Here is a 20,689-nt window from a genome sequence, read left to right on the forward strand (position 1 = left end):
TCTTATCCTTGTGACAGGGGTGAAAGGTCATAAACAGAGGCACAGATAAACTGCTGGGGTTTGCTGTCTGAGCAGGGTGTGAATAACATGTAGAGATTTTAGCCAAGTTCTTCCTCACAGCTCATCCTTCTATCTCAGGAAAGAGCTGTGCCTCATTCGACTTTGCAGTCCAGCTGAAGTCCAACAAACAGGTGAGTCAACTTCTGGCACCTTGGGAGAAAGAATCAGTGGGAAAAGCTACCTGGGCTGACAAATGTCCCGGAGTAATCTGTTCCCACTGGCCAGACCGCAGTTCCCCCTCCACTAGACTCCTTCAGCTGGCACCTGGCATCTCATGGGCCCCCAAATATAGCCATAAAACTATAGCATGTCACCCACAGAGTCTTTCCTGGCCAGTCCACACACTGATTTTACAGATGAGAAATCACAGGCTCACGGGAAGATAAGGGCTGACTAACATAGCCCAGCCACTTCTTAGCAGAGCCGGGGCTAGAATTCGGGACTGGGGACTGTAATCTGTTTCTATTTTTCTCTTACACAAGATAGGAGCTGAAGTCAACCTTGGGGCCTTGGAAATGGACTTGGCAAAAATTCTAAATGGTGTCTTAGTCTTAGTCAAGTTTCCTTTTCAGGCTCAGCTGCTGAGACCACACACCTGAACCCTTGTCCGCCGAGGCAGCAGTTCTGTGCAGACAGGACTAAGCCCAGGCTTGAGGCAGGCGGATGAGTCCAAATGCAGACGCCCGCCTCTTAATGTCTGTTTTACCTTAAGTAGGTTAATGTTTATGTTAATGAGTCTCAGTTTTCTAGCTCTGTAAATTTGGCACTATCATCAAAAACTGAGCTATATTAACTTCGTTACCATACAAGCAAGTGTCCAAAGGTCAATAAATGACACTTTGTCTTTTCTTTTTCCTCCAGCTGGAAGACTGGTGGGGTATCTGCAACCGCTTTTACAAAAGGCCAGAAGCTAACTTGTTTGCATGTAGTTGTTACAGCTTTGTGCTCTAACCCCCAAAATGGGGACCCCTGAGATGAGGCCTCCTGATATGCCAAGGATTCCATCTCATTTTCATAGACTCAAGCGAAATTAGTCCAATCTCAAGGTTCTCCTCCCTTCTCCCCCGCACCTTCCTCAAATTTCTTCAGAGAAACGAAGAGCTTAGACTTATAGCTCAAGCGCTTGGGTTTTAAATTAGACAACTTTGTCCTGACAGAAACCGAGTCACAGCTGTCACACCTGATTATTTTTAGAGTTACTACTAAACTCTGTACAGCAGGGGCTGCCACTGTTCAAGGCAAACAGAAAGACTTCACGTGTTATCCTGACAGCTCTGGAGCCATCCTCCTCCTTTCGTAAATTACTTTCACCCTGTATTTGGAAGGGATGCTGTGGCTTCTTGACAATCCTATGGCCAGGAAGGCAGACCCTATGGTTTGTTACTGCATCTGAGAGATCATCTCCTGAAGGTGAGCAAAGCCTTTCGCCCCCAGGAAGCCAGGGAGAAATATTCCAGGGGAAGTAGCTGCTCTATAGCTTTCTCCAGAAGAACTATCATCTTTCATGAGGAGCAAAAATTGGCCCTCAAGTAACCGACCAATAAGAGCACCTATATGCAAATGCCACAGGTGCTGGCTAGGAGTGGCCACTTTGTGAATGATGTCACAATCCCCTCTGCTAACCCAACAATACCACTACCACTGAAAAGGCCAACGCTTGACTGCAGCCCTTGCAGAGAGAAAAATTCATCGCAAGCAGAGCACCTTCTTCTAGATTGCTCCTGGAGTGTGGGGACAAAAGTTGCTACTGTCCAAGTTACTACATACAGAAAAAAAAATGACCTTATGAACATGGCAAAAGAAATCCAGCTAAGGCCCAAGGTTAATGTCTCTTCTTACATCCACTTTTTACTGAATTACAGAAACAAGTTCAAGGAGCAGCAGCCGAGTATTTACCTTGGCTTTCAAGAGTTCTCTAGAAAGTGTTCGGAAAAATGGAGGTCCATCTCAAAGCATGAAAAGGCCAAATATGAAGCCCTTGCCAAGCTTGACAAAGCTCGATACCAGGAAGAAATGATGAATTATGTTGGCAAGAAGAAGAAACGGAGAAAGAGGGACCCCCACGCACCCAGGCGGCCTCCGTCATCTTTCCTGCTCTTCTGCCAAGAACACTACGCCCAGCTGAAGAGGGAGAATCCAGACTGGTCAGTGGTGCAGGTGGCGAAGGCCTCGGGGAAAATGTGGTCTGCGAAAGCTGACATCGAGAAGCAGCCGTACGAACAAAGAGCAGCTGCCCTGAGAGCTAAGTACCATGAAGATCTGAAAGTCTACCACGCACAACGCAAGGCCAGGAAGAACAGTCTCCGGGGGCTGGCTAAGAACCAGCGTAGACGGTCCGGTCAAGCTAAGTCAGACAATGCTGGTGGATCCAATTAGGAATAAAATGCCATTCAGTTGTACCGTCTGTCCGTGGTCTCGTGTGGTGTTAGCGGCCATTTCTGCTGCTTTGGGGAAGTGAGTGGTGTGGTGGCGTCGAGATGGGGGTTCGGAAATGGACCCTGGGTAGGGGCTGGCTTTTAGAGAAGGGGCATCTGTCCAAAGGGATGTATGCGTGTGGTCAGTACCTACAAGGCTTGTCTTGGGCACGTGGGTGGGAGTCTCCAAGTATAAAGAAGCTACAAGTCATGAAGGTGGGAGCAGCCCGGGTCCAAGTGCATATCCAGGTTGGAAGGCCCTACTCAGAGTCAGGGCCTGCTGAAGGCCGGGTGCATGAACGCTGGCCAGGAGGGTCCGAAGCCTGGAGTGCAGGTCAGGCTCCCAGTTCAGGCCCCAATAGAGGTTGGGAAACTGAAGTTTAGGTGGGCCTGAGGGGACTCAGTTTCTCTAGTAATCCCAGAACTGGTCCTGCAGTAAGGCTTAGAGACTATTAGTGGGCCAGTATGAGACTCCAGTGGTGGTCCCTGTTCTAGTCAGGAGAACGCGTGAGACTGATTCTACACGTCCTAGAAGCCGAAGAAAAAACCCTGTTGACACGCTGGTGGGCATCCTCTCCGTCGTTTCTCCATGGCTGTAAGCATCACTCGCACAGTGGGGATCTGTTGCTTTTATGACCACTCAGCATCCATCCGTTTCCCTCTTGCCCACTGCACCCCAACTCCGCCCTTACCAAGGCTTGATCAGATGAAATCCCTCCTGGCCTCAGTGATTGCCTTAGTGATGGGATGTGACCCAAGCTGGCCCAATCAGAGTGGCTCTCAGGACTCGTGAAAGGAGTCCTAGGGGAGGATGCAGCCTGGGGCTGGGGGTGGGAGTGGGGAGGGCCGACGATGGCCATTCACAGCCATTTGCCTCGTTCTCAGGCCAGAATGGTAGTCCCTTTGGCATCAGAGTATGCTCTTGGACTTTTCACTGAAGATGGGCTCACACATTTCATTTTTTTGTCTAAGATGGTTTGAGATGGTCCGCCACTTACACTGGTCATTTGATACAAATGGAATTGTTCTGTGTCTATACTGTAACTGTTTTTCAGGCAACAGTATACTGTGGGCAACAGTTTCATACCAACCAGTATAGATTCATATAGAATATTTTGAAGTGGCTCTTGACCTGATATCAAGAAAAGACTGGGCCAAAATGCAAAACTTTTTTTTTGTCACCAGGTTACGCATGCGACCGGACTTCCCTATTTCCACCTCTAACCCTTATTCCATGATGGACGTAACCTTTTTACTCTACTGCTATTTGAACTTTTACTTTCAAAACAAAAGTAAAACCTACGTATTTTTTAAGTCTTTTAGGACTGGGTGAGCCTTTAGGGGATCAGAGGTAATATGGCGGAGTGATATAGAAATTCAGGGTCTAGAATCTGGCAGGCCGTTTATGGAGGGATCCCACGTGCCAGACTCTGCGCTGGGGACCAGGAGGCCCAACACTACGGTTAGGTTCCTGCCCTGCAAGAACTTTCTCCTCAGGAAAGAGGTGGACGCGAGCATAAAGCACAGTACTACAAGGCAGGATGAGCACAGTGAAAACTGCACAAAGTGCTGCGGGTGGGGTGGGTACCACCCACCAAGACAACCGCTGAAGTCTTCACGGAAGAAGCAGCTTTATCCTACTTGGCACCTTCTATGCATGCTGGCGAGATTCCAAGTCCCCGTTCCGTTCCCCACAGCTGCTGTTCTAACTTGGCTCTGCCTCCCCTCCAGCCCAACCTCCACTCTCTCAGGAGACGCCCTCATTTTCTGCTTCGCTGAGAAAATAGAGATGAGACATAAGCATTCTCAATTTTCTTCTTTCTTAACACAAAACTCACACTCATCCCTTCCTCCTGGTCTCACGTCTCAGGAAGAGCTATAAGCCTCTTGCTATCCCCTTCCCCTGCCTCCCTCAGACCCTTGCTCCTTAATTGAAGAGATACTGACCCTTCGGCCTCTAAGTCTGCACAGGTTAGCTTGGTGTCGTGAATACGAGTGGCTCCCATCTTTACATTGGCAAGACTTGGGCAAGTTCTCATTCCTCTGTGTCTCAGGTTTGTCATCTGTGCAATGGGGGTGATGCCTGCCTTATAGGTTGTTTTAGTGATTAAACGATGTAACACATGCAAAGGTATTTGGCAGAGTCCTTAATGCACAATAGGGACTGCGGTGAACACCCTCTAGGGTAGCTGTCCCAGGGCTCCCCCATCTTCCCCATTAAATGTGGGCAGAATCCATGACTTGCTTCTAACCAACAGAATGAGGCAAGGGAGATGAGATGTGGCTTCTGCAGTTATGCAATGATATGTAAACCTCCTCTGGCTGGTTGATTTGGTCTAGAGATTCCCCTTGCTGGTTTGATAAAGCAAGCAGCTAACTACGCTGGGGAAGTCTACAAGGCAAGAAACTGGGAAATCTCTGACAGTTGAAGGGGCCCTCACACCAACAGCCTCTAAAAAACTGAAGGTCTCAGTCCTACAACCACCAGGAACGGAGTGCCGCAGCAACCACACGAGTGGGGAAGTGGATCTGTCCCCAGTTGAGCCTTGAGATGAGAACTCAGCCCAGGCTGGTGACTGTGGCCTTCTGAGATCTCAAGCAACGGACCCAGCTCAGTTGTTACTGGATTCCTGACCCACAGAAACTGAGATAATCAGTGTGTGTTGTTGGAAGCCAGTACGTTTGTGGTTATTTGTTAACACAGCAACAGATAACTAATAAAATACTCAATAAATGCCAGCTTCCTTATAATTCTAGAAAAGATTGTCTTCAACTATATTTCTTCCTCCAGCCTCTACCCTACCTGTGTAATTTTCTTGCCTTTGCTACCCACCTCCTGAAGGTGGGGGAGGCCCCCACTGCTAATCTGATCTTGACTTGAACTACTCGGGGGTGGTTCTTCTGGGGCTGTCTATTCCAGCTTGACCTGTGGGTTCCTGGTGGGCAGCAGCTGTGTGTAACGCCACGCTCCTCTCTGGGGAAGAGGGCCCCCACACAGCTGGGCCTCAGTCTTCAAGCTACCCCTTTTTGGTTTCCTGGGCGATTAATTATGTGAACGTGGGTGGCCGACTCAGAGTTTTGACAACAGTTTGCAGCGCCCCTGCTGAAAAATAACTCCATTAACATTCCTATATGAAAAAACCGACAGAAGGGTGTGAATCTGCTGGCTTCTAATGACTGTAGTGTAATGACAGTGAAGGAGGAGGGAGAGAAGGAGAAGGGGGAGCCTAGGCTTCAGATAATCGGTGACAGGAAAAGCAGGCGGACAATCTGGTGCGGTGCCAGCGTTCCAGATACACTCAGCTGAATGCAGGTGCCGCTGCCCGTGGGAAGAGGAAGGCAGGGTCTTTGGACCCATCGCCCTCTTATTCATCACTGAATCACTCCACTCCGATTCTTCTCCCCTAGAGCCTTTTCCTGTGTTCATTAATTCATTCCACTATTAATTTATTCATTCATTTAACAAATGTTTCTGTAAATCTTAGGCTGATGCTATGGATACAGCAAGGTCCCTGATCCCTTACATTTCAGTGAGGGAGAGACAAATCAACAAGTCAACAAATAAACGCGCCAGATCATTTTTTGATAGTGTCAAGTGTTCTGAAGAAAATAAACCAGGGTAATGAGATAAACAATGACAAGCAGGTCGAGGGCACCTTAAATTGGTGGTCAGAGAAGATGACATTTGAGTTTGAATTCAAAGGACAAGACGGAGCCAGGCATGCCAGGGTCTGAGGACCGAGTGCTTCAAGCACTCGAACAGCAAATGCAGAAGTCCTGGGTGTAATCAAAAGGACAGAGGGGGATGGCCAGAGTGACTGGAGGTGTCTGTGCTGGCGAGGTGAGGCCGGAGAGGGGAGGGCTGGTGAGGTGGGGCCGGAGAGGGGCAGGCTGGCGAGGTGGGGCCAGAGAGGAACAGGCCTTGCCAAGGGGTTTATTTTGAACTCTAAGTGCAATGGGGAGCCACAGAGAGTTTTCAACAGGAGGAGCCATGTGCTTTCATCTCGACCTCTAGTTACTGATCATTCTAGAGTCTTCAGAGACTATCGAATGCCAACCATGGGATGCTAGCCCCTCCAGGGTGTGTCAGAGGAAGAGGCAAGGCTAGCAAATACTAAATCCATGACGTTTTCCCTTTTGGAGGGCAGATAATTAGGAGACTCTCCCTGGTATTCCTTGGAGCAGGTGTCACCTAAAAATCCAATGTGGGAACTCAGTAACTTCTCCCCATGATTCATTTTCCCAGGAATGGGAGGGGAAGGGGAGAGGGTATGGGTGGCAGAATATCCAGGGTAACACTTCTTCCTAAATCTTAACATTTCCATGTGGAACAGCTTCCACTAGACCATGGTTTTCAACATGAAGCCTGCATTAGAATCACTTCCAAGCTTATTAAAACACAGACTGCTGGGCTCTCGAATTTGATTCTACTTTTCTGGGAGTTGGACCTGTACGTTGCACTTTTAAAAGTTCCCAGATCCCAGGACCCAGGACCACAGAGGAATTCTTCTCCCTCTTGCAGCCGGGGCATTCACTCTGAAGAGGAGGCGTGACCTAGCTGCCTCCTGAGTTTGAGAGGAGGGGCTGCATGTGCTCTTCTCTCTTCCCGCACCCCCTCCCTCAGCTGCAGTGTGTCCAGGTCTCCTCTGCAGTTGGTTCATCGGTAATAAAGGTGACAGGCTGATCTTCATTTGTCTTTCTCCTGCACCTGCCAATTGATTCTGAACTTGAAAAGGGAATAAGTATATTTATTTATTGGGGTCCCCTCAAATCCCAACAGAGACGGTAATCCCAATTGCAAACAACTGATTAGCATCTGGGCCAGACAACAACACCGAGATCTTATAGTTGATTTCAGCCTCCACTAAAGTATCAATTGTTTGAGAACAAAAAGGTCCAGTTTCTGGACCTAAGGCTGAGGATCAGGTCCATGGACAGGGTGAGGTCATCAGGGTGAAGTCACAAAGGCCCTATCATGCAATTCTAACCACTCTCGCTACCAATATCTGCCTTACAGGAGTGTGGGAGAATAAATGAAATGTCTGGGACATCATCGTAAATGAGGTCTGGCATGTAAGTGCCCCATGAATAGGGGTGTCTGCCCTGGTCTCTACAGGATGGTTTAAAGAAGGCTAGAACAACTCACAAAAAGGCTGTTGAGGCAAGAGAAAGAGCATGGCCAAAGGTCCCAGAGGGTGCCCTGTGACCCTCTAGGCTGGCCTTGACCTCTGGGTTAGGTCAGCAGTGACACAGTGAGCGTTCTCATGTGGCCATCCCCTTGAAACAGTCTCCTTGCAACTGCTCTCCCAACCCATTGCTTCTTTCTCTGCTCCAGCTGGCTGAGTGACATTTTAAGACTCCTCCCCTTCAATAGTGAAACGTTTCCATGGCTGCCCATCACCTATGGGAGTCTGACTCAGCATCGTCAGGCCGCTGCTTCCTCTGAAGTGGCGCCCAGCGATCCCCACCTCTTGGCATTCACGCCCACGTGTGATTCCTTTGAGTGTGGGCTAGATTTACCTTTAATGGGCGGAATATGATAAAAACGATAGGACGTTACTTGTTCAGAAGTGAAGACTGCCACCACCACCCCCTTGCTTGCTCTAAGCAATGTGACATGCTGAAAGCTGCCCTATGGAGCAGCTCGTGTGACAAAGAACTGAAGTTGGCTTTTGGCCAATACTCAGCAAGGTACTTAGGCCTTCAGTCAAACAGCCGGCAAGGAACTGAGTCTTGCCAATAGCTATGAGTAAGCTTGGACGTGGACCATTCCCCAGCTCGGGTGGATACCTTTCCTGGAGGCTTATGACATCCCAGCTAAGGCGTACCTGGTTCCTAACTCACACAGACTAAGACAGATGTCGTTTCATGCCAAACTAAGGTTAAGGCAATTTATTTTTCCTATAGGATTTATGTAGCTACTATTTTTTAAAATTTTGTTAAATTTATTGGGGTGACATTGGTTGATAAAATTATATAGGTTTCCAGTGTACAATTCTATAACATATCATCTGTATATTGCACTGTGTATTTACCACCCAAAGTCAAGTCTTCTTCGGTCACCATGCATTTGACCCCCTTTACCCTCTTCCACCTGCCCCTCACCTCTTTCACTCAGGGAACCCCATACCGTTGCCTGTGTCTCTGACTTCTTGTTTGTCTTGTTTGTTCATTTGTTGCTTTCAGTTTTATATTCGCCCACACATGAGTGAAATCATATAGCTCTTGGTTTTTCCTGCCTGACTTATTTTTGCTCAGCATGACGTCATTTGGGGTGATTTGTTATAAACCAAAATAGATAATGAATATAGATTTTGGTACCAAGAGAGGGACAGTGTCATGAAACATCTGAAAATGTGAGATGGCTTTGGAACCAGGCAGTGGGGGGAAGCTGGGAGTGTTTCGTGGAGCTTGTTAGAGAAATCTGGATGTTATGCCTGCTGCCAGGAAAGGCTCCAAAGGAAACGAGGACCAAGTCACTGGAAACTGGAGGACGGGGGTCCGTGTCATGAGGTGGCAGAAAGCTTACGGACACTGTCATTGGTGGCTATGAGGCAAGCAGAACATGTACCTAACAAACCACGTGATCTAGCTAAGGAGATGTCCAAGCCAAGTGCCGAAGGTACTGTCGGCTTTCTCCTTACTGATTGTGTGAGGAGAAATCTAATTGAGGGAAAGATCATTAAACAAAAAGAATTGAAACTTCTCAGTCTCCCATGATAGCAAAAGATGCTAAAAATTTTTAAATGGGTTTGAACACCATCAGGGAAAGGTGAGCTGAAGATAAAGCTGAGGCTGTGACTTTGTAGCCTTTGGTTAAGACCTCCCGGATGATCCAGGGATCATAATATTGTATTATTTAGTCATACAAAGGCCCTTTGAAGAGATTAGGGTAGGACTCACCCATCTTCTAGATCAAACAACAGAGGCTGTGGCAAGCAAAGGAGCATTGTCCCTCAGCCATCGTAGCTAAAGACCAAGGTAGAGAAGATTCAGTAAAAGAAATTTGTGGGTGTGGCTTCTCTGTAATGAATATCAATGAAATACATAGAAGACCCACAAAGTTTTTGAGAAAACTATTATCCAAAGAAACACTGTCACCTTGGACTGAAAGGGACAGAGACAGTACAAAACAAAGAGAGGTGACTGAACTCATAAAATCCTCGGTAGGAAGCTGGCTGAAGAACAGTCAGCTTTGAACACGTACTCCCTTTCATAAATAAAGGACGACACAGAGGGAGGAATCCAGAGCTCAGAAGGTGGAGTTAGGAGTCATAGAGAATTATTTCTAGATTTTGACATGAATCAAAAAACTTACCATATTTTCCTGGATGGATTCCAGAATTGTTATGGACCAGGGACCCCTCTATGCCTCACGTTTTCCCCTTTTTTGAGTAGGTATGGCTGTAGCCATTATCCTATGCCTATCCCATCACGGCAATATTAGACATGTGGAGGCATATAAGTTGTCTCTTTACTTTCACAAATCTACAGGTCCCGAGGAACAGTGTTCTAGGACCTGCACTTAAGGAACTATACTCAAGAGTCTCGTCCACAGCTAAACCTGATTTAGATCATGAGATTTTTGGGCTTTAAGCTGATACTATCATGAAATGAGACTTTGGGGGAACTTGTGAAGGGATATAACTATATTTTGCATGCGGAAGGGACATTAATCATTGGGAGCCAGAGGGCGCATTGTGGTAGGCACGTTCAGAAATGACTAAACGTTCTTTGCCTCCTGATAGTCATGCCTGTATACAAGCCCTCCCCTTGTGTGTGGGCTGGATCTAGTAACTTGCCTCTAACAAACAGAATACATCAAAAGTGGTGAGCTATCACCCTAAGATTAGGTTTTAAAGGACTGTGACTCTTGTATTCTCTTTCTCTGGCTTGCTCGGCTGAAGTAAACAGCCCAGTAGAAAGCTACTCACCCTATGGAAAGGAACTGGTCAACAGCAATAAGAATCCCAGTCCTTCAAATGACTATGTGAATAAGCTCGGAACAAATCCCTTTTCCCAGCTGAGCTCTGAAGTGACTGCAGCCCTGGTAGATATCTCGATTGCAACCTTATAAGATACCCTAAGCCAGAAAACCCAGATAAACCACACCTACATTCCTAAAACACAGAAAATGTGAGATGATACATGTTTCAAGCCATTAGTTTTGGGGTAATTTGTTACACAGTAATCGATACTTAATACACCCACCCTAAGGTCCTGCTACATAGTATTTTCCCCAGAAATACCGTATTCTCACACTCTCCTCAGGGCCACTGCACACGCTACTCCAGGCTGGGATCAAACTTCCTACCTTTCAGGTTTGGTAAATGTCCACCTGTCCCGCAAGACTCAGGTCAAGTGTCCCTTCCTCCAGGAAGCCCTGCTGACCCTCTCGCCTTCCTCTGTGCTCCCATAACACACTGTCATCCCAATGAACAGCACATGCTATTATTTGTCTCTCTGACGTGTGGAGGAGGATTAGGGACCTTGCCTTGTTCATCCCGGTAGCCTTAAAATCTAACATGATGCTTGACCTGAAGTAAACTAATGACGCAGTAGACGTGCCACCCCCCACTGCCCTTATCCACAGGGGATACGTTCCAAGACCTCCCAGTGAATGCCTGTAACTGCAGATAGTACTGAACCCTATGTATATTATGGGGTTTTTTCCCTATACATCTCTATGTTAAAATTTAATTTATAAATTAGGCACAGTAAGAAACTAACTACAATAACTAATAATAAAATAGAACAAGTATAATAATATACTGTACTAAAAGTTACGTGAATGTGGTCTCTCCCCTAAAATAGCTGATCGTACTTCCTTTCTTCTTGTGATGACAGGAGATGAGATGTGGCAGTGCGGACGGGACGAGATGAAGCGGGGTGAGTGACACAGGCACTGTGACGCAGAGTTACGCGACTTCTGATGACACGCAATGAGCACTTTATGGCTTCTCTTTGGCTAGCACCACTACTCTTGATTTTGGCGGCCACGATTCAGTAAAATAAGGATTGCTTGAATATGAGCACTGAGATACCGTAACAGTTGATCTGATAGCCGATGAATGCTAAGTGACCAAACGGGCAGTGGTGTGTGTATACAGCGTGGAGACACTGAACAAAGGGATGGCTCACATCCTGGCAGGATGGAGAAGGACCACGCGAGATTTCATCATGCCGCTCAGAATGGCACACAACTGAAAACTTATGAATTGTTTATTTTCGGAATTTCCCTTTAATGTTGTTTGGACCGTGGTGGCTGTGGATACCTGAAACCAGAGAGCGAAACCACAGGTGAGAGGAGACTGCGGTAGCGAACTTTTATGGAGCACCTATGCCCTGCCTGGCGCAGTTTCAGGTGATGTGCATGCAACCACCTTGTTTAATAAACCCTTCAGTGAGGCAGGAACTTGGAACGCCCCCATTTTGCAGATGAGGAACTGAGATGCCAGTGTATGCTTGCTAGAAAAGGAGCAATGGGGTCAGGAGAGGCACACAGCTCCTTCCTGTGCCTGGAAGGAGTCGGTCCCCTTTTCTCACAGGAATTCTGCAAACAGCAGAGTCGGGCCAGAAGGCCTCCTGGACACCCAGACACACGCTCTGGGCTTGACTGCTTACATAATTTGGTATTTCTAGAGAAATACGTGGATCTATCCCTTGGTGCCTCTGAGGAAGGGCTTGGCTGGGACCCAGAGAATTTATCGGGTGCCAGAAATCGTACCGCCAGCTCTCTGCTCACAGCTGTGCCTGTGGCCCGCAGGTAGAACAAGCATCTTCCTCCCCTCACACCCTGTCATTATAAACCACATAAATTCCTCGATACTCGTGTTGCAACGAACAGATGGTTGGCTCTGTATTTTTAATGCATTATCTGCAGTTAGCAGCAGTGGGCCTGGAAGAGCTCTGTGGTCCCTGGGGCTGCCCCTCGTGGATGCAGCTGTGGATACATTTGTGTGGAAGAATCTGGCCCGTGCAGCTCCGGTAAGTGGGTGAGTGTCTGCTCCGCCAAGAGGTGGAAAGGGGGTGCTGAAACCTGACTGTCACTCCTCTGCCAACCTGGCCTCTCTTCCACCCCACTATGCTATCTAAACACCCTGAGAGGATGTCCTTCAAGGGAGGCCCCAAAGGGCAGACAGTGGCCCTGAATACCATCAGTGATAAAGGTCTTCATGGGCTTGGGGTCTGCAGTGTAGAGGAAAGGTCTGTGAGATGCAGAAGGGCCAGACCTAAGGGGTGCCGTCATGGACTTCAGAAAGGAAGGGGCTGGTCAGTGAGAGTTAACGGGTGCACACCAGCTCTGCCCAAAGGATAGGACTTTTTTTTTTTTTTTTGTAATAAATATAATATTCATAACTAGCATGTACTGGGCACTGACTATGTACCAGTGCTCCCAGGCATGATCACATTTAATTCCAAAGGCAGTGTCAATACTCGCCCATTCACCCTCTGCCAAAGACCACCAGGAATCCACCTGTGGCTGAACAAAGCTGGAAGTATTGGCTCGTGGCAACAAGGAAGAATGCACACTACAGGGAACCGTGGGGTGGCTCAGAGCGTGTTGTAAAGAACTCACTGTAGGATTGGGGCTTGCGTTAAGTGATTTGGGGAGGGTTCAAGGAAGAGGAGCTTTGCCCTGGATGGGATGCTGTCAGGGAGTAGGTGTAATCATACTATTGGGTACTAAATACATTTTATGCAGAAGGTGGGAGGAATGAAGCAAGACTAACGTTGTAATTGGTAAAGAGCAACTGTCACTCACGTTAGGCCAAGATGCGGAAGGAAGAACGTTCAGTAATTTTTGTGTTTTGGTAATGTTCTTGTTTTGGTCTAAGTTTGGCCATGATTGTGAAGCGGTCTTGGTTTAATCCATCATGGTCATAGTGTAGCCTTGTCTGGTGTTGATGTTTACATTCCACAGAACGCCAAGGTCTAGGTGTGGGTGCCAGGCCAGCTCCCCACAATGTGGTGGCCTACCTTACAGCCAGGCCAGTTTGGGCTCCCAGGGGCTACTGTTCTCTTTTCAACAGGCCACGTTATTGAGCTGGTTTACAGATGGACAGAACTTGAGGCTCACAGAAGAGGCGTCATAGGTAGGAAGTGGTACTATAATTCTAGGGTAACTGAAACTTGAGTGAGTGCCGTGGGACTCGGCAGAGAGACTGGAGGCGAGGGTGTATGACTACAGGAAGTCGGGCTGGCCACCACAGTGAAACAGAGACGACGTGGGACTTGGAGCTGGAGCTCTCCACTTTAGAAATTCTGTCCCCGCCACTTACTAACTGTATGGCCCTGGACAATTTATTGAACGTAAGAGATTCAATTTCTTTTTCTGCATAATGAGAATACAAAAACCTGATTCCTGGGGTTATTATGCGAATAAAATGAAAATACACAGTATAAAACACCTGGGAACAAATAGCACTCTAAGCACTACTTACTGTATGCCAGCCACTGTTCTAAGTACCTCACTCATCTAACACACCAACCCCATGAGGCAGGTTCTATTATAACCTCTGATTAGCAAGTGAGAAGACATAGGCAGAGAGAGGTTAAGCAACTTATCTGAAGTCACACAGCTATCAAGCAGCAGAGCTCAGGCATTCTGGCTCCAGTACCTTCACTCTACTGCCTCTCATGGTAGCTGGAGGATCACTGCTCCTTCCTTTCCTTTGCGGCAAGGGCTCCAAGCCTAGTCATACTCTGATGGTGATTTAATGCCCCGGAACTCCCTGGTCCCAGACTTTTGCTTGTGGAAGGGTCTAAGCTGCTTGCTTGGCTCTGGTTCGGAGAGTACTCATTTCCTTTCAGAAGGTCAACACATTCTTGGCAGGGCAGATAATATAGATTCAGGTCACTGTGTTCGATAGGGCAAATAAAACACAGTATTGCCTTATTGTTATTTCTGTGCCTTTCAGTAAGTACTGAAGTCAGACAAAAACACTGGGAAATGAGTAAAAACTAAAGGGGTTTGGGGAATGCTCCGATGCTGCAGCCAGGGCCTTCTTTGTGGCAAAATGTGTGGGCAGAAGGCAAACGGCTGCCCAAGAGGAAATGGCACAGACATGGCTAATCTCCTTCAATCCTGTCATAGCAGAGAGCTGTTCAGAGTGGCTGTTCAGAGTGAAGGTCTCCTCACTATTGCCTATTCCTAACCCGATGAGCAGGTTTATAGGTTGTGTCACCAGTTCTGGGAGCCTGGGAGACAAGGACTCCTGGGTCCAATGACTCCAGTAACGAAGGTCCATTAAAGGCCATTGACTCCCCCCCCCCCCCCGTTTATTTCCACCACCACCTGGGAGAGATGAAGTGCTGGAACTCACAACAACACTCTCCGTGCTGTTTGACGGAACCCCAGATCTTCGTCATCAGCCTTGCCAAGGTTCATCTGTTCTTAACTATATCACTAAATCCCAAGGCATTACAGCTCTGAGAATCTGGGAAATCTAGCTGCTTAGAGTTCGTAATCGTCACAATAATCCTTGGTATTTACAGAGCTCCTTTTTGCAGACTAAAATCCAGACAGACAATACTGTAGTGGTGAGGACACCCTGAAATTGCTCTCAAGTTCTCTTCACAGAGTGCCAGCCCCTTAGCCTCTCTTACTTTGTTTAGCTCAAGGAGGTTGATAAAAAGAGTAGTTTCCTCTATTACCTCGAGGGAAAGCAAAGGGAAGATGGAAACGTTACATCGATGTAGAAGATATGGCTTGGGTTGCGTGTCCAGCCTGCGCCCCCTTCTCAGAACGGCCCGGCTCCTTCCCCCCACACCCACTGCCGAAGGGATGAGCTCCTGCAGCTGTGCTTGTGCCAGCTGAGTGTGCCCCTTCTTCGTATCAGCTGATTTGGACAAGGGGTTGACACTTGACTAATGAGCTGAGCCAATCGGATTCTCTCTGGATAAAATGAATCAAGAGATAGAGACTGGGAGTCCCTAGAGCTAGAAGGTCTGGCAGACTTAGGGGTTGGAGCGACCATTTGGGACCATTCGTACTAATTAACCAGCAGAGAGAAGGGAGTAGACTACGCATCACCTACGAAGGCTGCTCTCCAGCACTTTTTGTCCCATGCAGCTGTTCAGTAACCCTTTGGATTCCTAAGCCAGGAACCATCCCACGAAGCCATTATTGCATGAAGATTGGACATGGGAAACGACCTGAAACTCCTGCTTTGTGTTCTCCAACACAGCAAGTCTCTCCTTCAGCAGACGAGGCCAGGCCCCACGGGTTCCATGTACACAAGGCAGGAGCGACCACACTTTCTCGCTAACGGGGACACACCAGACGGCACAATAGGTGAGTGAGAGACCAGCATGTGGCCCATTCCAGAGACCCCTGCTGACCTGGATCAAACGCCAACACAGGCCTCCCCAGAGCTTCTGGGGTGTGTGGCACAGCTGGCCCTGATCTCTCCAGTGTAAAGGAGAACGACTGAGAAAAGTCTCTGCAAAGGAGCCATTGTTATGACACAGCACAGCCATCTGCTTCCCCCATTGATCTGACAGTGGCAGCGGGGGTGGAAGGCAGCAGACACAGAAGCCCTGGGAGCACAATTCGACGAACAGCCCTCATTGATCCGTTTACCTGCCTGATGGCTGGCCAGACTCTCTGTGTTTAAAAGATACCCATGGAAGGTCAGAGCTAGAAGGGCACCTTAGGGAGGCCCCAGGACAGCCCAGGATTGTCACAAATGGGAAAAGCCAGCCCCGAAGACACGACCGAGATGCGACCTTTCTGATTTCAATGGAGGGAATCCAAAGAGCTTCCACTGTTTACTGGGCAGTTTGGGGGTGGGGGATGGTGGGCACTGTTGTGCTTCATAGCCTTGTTTCCCACAGGACTATATATGTATGCGGAATCTGCATTGCTGAATCATAAGCACATTCTTACCACAGAGCAATGTATTGTCACTAATTCAGAAGCTCCCATCACTCTTGCTCTCCGGGACACAGACCAGCACGGTCACCAATTTCTCTTGAAGTTCCAAAAGCAGCATGGGAAGCAGTGGCTTCCGTGACGCTGGCTTGAGCCCAGCCCAGGCTTAGCCACATATTCAGGCTCAACTGTGCCCTGTCCCACCGCCGCTGAGTCTCCAACAGGTAATTCATCATGAGCCCCTTCCCCTCGTGTCAAGTGGATTCTGGAAATAGTCCGTTGCCCACCCTCCTCCTCCACCCAGGGTGCCATGTGCCCTTTGGGATGTAGCCGCTGGAGCCCCTGCACATTTTGTAGTAACCACGCCACCGACATGCGGGCACATCTTCCCAACTAGTCCGTTCTAGTCTCTTGCTTCCTCATGATCTGGGAGCCTTGTGAAACTTTCTAGATGGCCAGGATTTGGCCCCAGAAATCTCCTGGGGCTTAGGATTTCTCCTCTCCATTTCCAACAATCTGTACATGTCCCCGACCTGAAATTCATACAAGCACTTGGGTCATGTGCCCACATCGTTCCCCTAGAATTTGCCTTTTCAAAAACACCAGCTCAGATAAGGGTAGAATTTGCCTTAAAGTTCCTTAGTTGTTGATATGGACAGTTGATCTGTTTTCGAATCCTGCTCCAAACAGTATTACCACATTTGTGAGCATTTGCTTTAGAGTAAAAAGAGCTGACTCTGAATTTTGTCCACATTGACCAACTATATGAATTTGGCCAAGTAAACTAACTCCATTCTTCTGAGCCTCATTTTATTCACCTGGGTAAAAGGGATATTAAACCTATCAAATGTGACTGGTGCAGAGTAAATGAGAGCATAAAGCAGATACTGGATATAAAGAACTTAGCATAATGTACCACACATAATACTAACTAACATGTAACTGAGAGCTTACGATATGTTAAATTCTGTGTAAGGTGCTTTGCAAGCATTACCTTAGTTAATTTGCACAGAGATCTTGTGGAAACCTATTATCCCAAATTTTTAAATGAGAAATCAGGCTCAAGAGGTTAAGTAAATTGCCCAAGGTCAACAGCGGGTCTGTGGTTGAGTAAGCATTGATTGTGATATGTGCAGACCAAAGATTATGATTTATCTCATTTAATGTCTTAATACAATGCTTCAGACACAGTAGGCACTCAAAGATCATGTTAAATTAATGCATGGCTCCCAAATCAGTACTCTTTTGCATAACTGGTTTGAGAGCCCAGCTCTATCAACTAATTCTCATTCTCACTTTTTTTCTCTGTCTTTCTCTCTATGCAATGGGGGGTGCTAAGCTGTTCATCAGTGTTTTATTTCTGCCAGTATTTGTGTTCTTATCCCCAGTGTGGCTATTACTGGATGTTTTAATACATTCAAACCTTTTATCTGAATGGATACATAATTTCCAAACCACCTACTTTTTATTTAATCAGAGAGTACTCACAGATTCAGCACTTTGGACAGAGCTAGGATTTTTTAACTAATGTCTAGTCAGTACTGGATTTACATTTAGAAACTATTTACATTAATGTGTGACCCACATATAAGGAAATACTGCATTCCCCACTTCTAGCTCAATGATTCTGGCTCTCCCTTCTTACACTCTATGAGATGAGAAAAGATTGCCGTAAAGATTTTATGAGTCCTAGAGAAACATTACTCAAACAGGATTTATTTCACAGGCAACATCCTGAAACCATGGCATGTTATTGAAAGGAGAAGCAAAGCTCATGGTGGAATTTTTATACTCAAATGAAGTCCAAATGTTGCAGGAGATCCTCTTAATGCCTACCAGTTGGGCAACTTCTTCAATTTGGTTCAAATCAGCGGGTGATTTACAGAGTATTTGCAGCATCTCTGAGTCTGTACTTGCAACCAGTGATAAGAGACAAGAATATGATCTTTTCCCAATTTGCATTAAGACAGGGAGAAAGGTAATTACTGGATTGGTAATTTCAGACCTTCATACTTTGGGACACAAATGTATTTGTGATGCTTAGCATGTGTCAGGCACTGTGCTGAACACTACAAGGAAAATGAGACACATTTTCTGCCCTCAAGAACCTACTGTTTGGTGGGGGAGAGACACATACCCCCATGTCGCACAATGTGCAGTGAGACAAGGGTTATGATAGAAATAGGTACAAGAACTTGCCAGCTGGGAGCCTGTTACAAAATTGTGTGGGATGTCTGTTGTCCTTTGTCTAACGGAGAAATTCCTATTTGCTCTTCAAAAACCCAATCAAATGTCCTCTCCTCTGTAAATCCTGTCCCGACTCTCCAAGATAGAATTAGTCTTCCCTCCTTGGGGTACCCACAGAATCTTGAAGAAAGGGAGAGTGGGGATGGCAGACATTAAATAAGTAACTATAAAGTCTATATAAAAAGTTCTGAAGGGACAAAGAGCAGGAAATAATTAACTGTCGAGGAAGGGGTAAAGATACTTGAATTGGTTCTTGAAAAATCTGGAGGTCTTTCCAGATGGAGAATGCAAGAAGAATAAAGTGTGATAGGATGAATGGCTATGATGCATTTATAGGTGGCAAGTAGCTTGGGGTGGCTAAAGCAAGGCACATGGAAATGCTGGGGGAAGCTGATGATGATGATGATGATGATGATGATGATGAGAGAAGTGGTGGAAGATGAAGCTGCTACATTCGGATGCGGTCAGATGATGAAAACCCTCTGTTATGAGGTTTGTTCTTCACCCTGTACGTGCTGGCAGCTATCAAAATGTATTTTCACTTTTACTGATTTTTCTGCATCCAGAAAGTCATATATGCTTATTGTAAAACTTTTAGAGAATTCAAAAGAACATAAAAAATACATTAATACTCCATTCTGAACACAGGGTGTTAACATTTTTCCCTTGTCTTTTTATAATGACTAGTATATATGTATGAATGTAAAAATTTTAGTTCATACTATATATCCAGTTTTGTATGTTGATTTTTGTCACTTAATATCATAGTGAGTATTTTCCAATTTCTTTGAACATTCTTTGAAATTAATTGCTACATGTTTTATCGGTCATACGTTCCATGGTTTATTGAACCATGTATGTTGGACATACACTGTTTCCTTTTCCCCACTATAATAAATAACACTGCAATGAACATCCTTGTATATATCATTTTACACTAACCTCTCACTATTTCCTTGGGATAAATTCCTAACAGAAGTACGCACCTTTTACATTTTAATCACTACTGTCAAACTACCTTCCAAAAAGGTTGTGCCAATTTACAATCCCACCAACAGGGCATGAGGCTCAAAGAGGTTAAACGACTTTCCTAAGATTAAACGGCTTGTGAGTGGAGGGCTGGGAATCAAATGTGGGCACTGGGATACACAGGGCCACGGCAGAACCTTGGTGGGGCGATGGGGAATGGAGTGCCAGAGGTAATTGAGTCTGGAGGACTGAAACTGACTCAGGGGAAGACGGTCTAATGAGACGCTTCAAAAGACAGGCTGGTCAATGGACAACGGCTGTAATTTCATTCTCTCTCTAAAGCTGCCTATGCCACGACTCTTCCCACCTGAGAGTGTTCAGACCAAAGAGGAATGAAAAATATCTACCATTCTCTTCGCTGTTATTCCTTTGCAGACCCGGGCCTTGGGCTGCCATTAGTGGGAATGGCACATGTGAAACCTTGCCTGGTCATCTGAAGCTTGATTCAAGAAGGATTCTTTATTAAAGCCTTGGGTTTACTGAATAAGTCAGCACTGGGCATACCCTTCAATCAGCTATAAGGAAACCAGAGGTACACATCTCTCTGGGGCCACAACGTTCTCTCAGTTGTCTGAGAATTAAGAAATGACTCAGTGAGGAATAAAAGATTCAGGATCCATAACTCTCTCAGTCCTTGTACTTTGAACTACTAGCTGACTTACTGCTGCTCTCTCCCGTTCCTTTCCATCCTTTCTCCCTTCCCTCCTCCTTTACCTTCATGACTGCAAATGCAACAGTGTAAGTCTAGGGTGAACATAAGGACCAAACTCAGAGAGTTATCTCATCAATACACTATATTTTATATATTACAGGCTTGAAAGGGATTCGGAGTCACACTCTAGCCTACTCCATGGATCCCCTCTACATCTCCAGCTAGTGTTTGTCCAGCACTTTACTTAACTCCAGTGGCCGCTCACAGAAAGCTATTCTGTTCTGTTAGATCTTGCGATGAGTCAAGGTCTGACTCTTGCAACTACCCATTGTTTCAGTTTCTGCCAATTATCTAAACTTTGTTCCATATGATGGACATTTAAGTACCTGAAAACAGTGCCATTCTCTTTTT

At 46.5% G+C, this 20,689-nt stretch overlaps 2 protein-coding genes across 6 annotated transcripts in view; one reads left to right on the plus strand and one right to left on the minus strand.

The window, feature by feature from the left end:
* CSMD2 (CUB and Sushi multiple domains 2) overlaps positions 1 to 20,689 on the minus strand; it is a 544,176-nt gene that overhangs the window by 290,040 nt on the left and 233,447 nt on the right. The window lies entirely within an intron of this gene.
* HMGB4 (high mobility group box 4) lies at positions 1,652 to 3,210 on the plus strand. Its single transcript, XM_016150541.2, has one exon. The coding sequence runs from the start codon at positions 1,846 to 1,848 to the stop codon at positions 2,434 to 2,436; it is 591 nt and encodes a 196-aa protein (XP_016006027.1). The 5' UTR covers positions 1,652 to 1,845; the 3' UTR covers positions 2,437 to 3,210.

The sequence above is a fragment of the Rousettus aegyptiacus genome, unplaced genomic scaffold, assembly GCF_014176215.1.
Source record: "Rousettus aegyptiacus isolate mRouAeg1 unplaced genomic scaffold, mRouAeg1.p scaffold_m13_p_1, whole genome shotgun sequence".
Classification (NCBI taxonomy): domain Eukaryota; kingdom Metazoa; phylum Chordata; class Mammalia; order Chiroptera; family Pteropodidae; genus Rousettus; species Rousettus aegyptiacus.

Coding starts and splice junctions, on each gene's coding strand:
- HMGB4 (XM_016150541.2), top strand. CDS start 1,846: ATGAACATGGCAAAAGAAATCCAGCTAAGGCCCAAGGTTAATGTCTCT.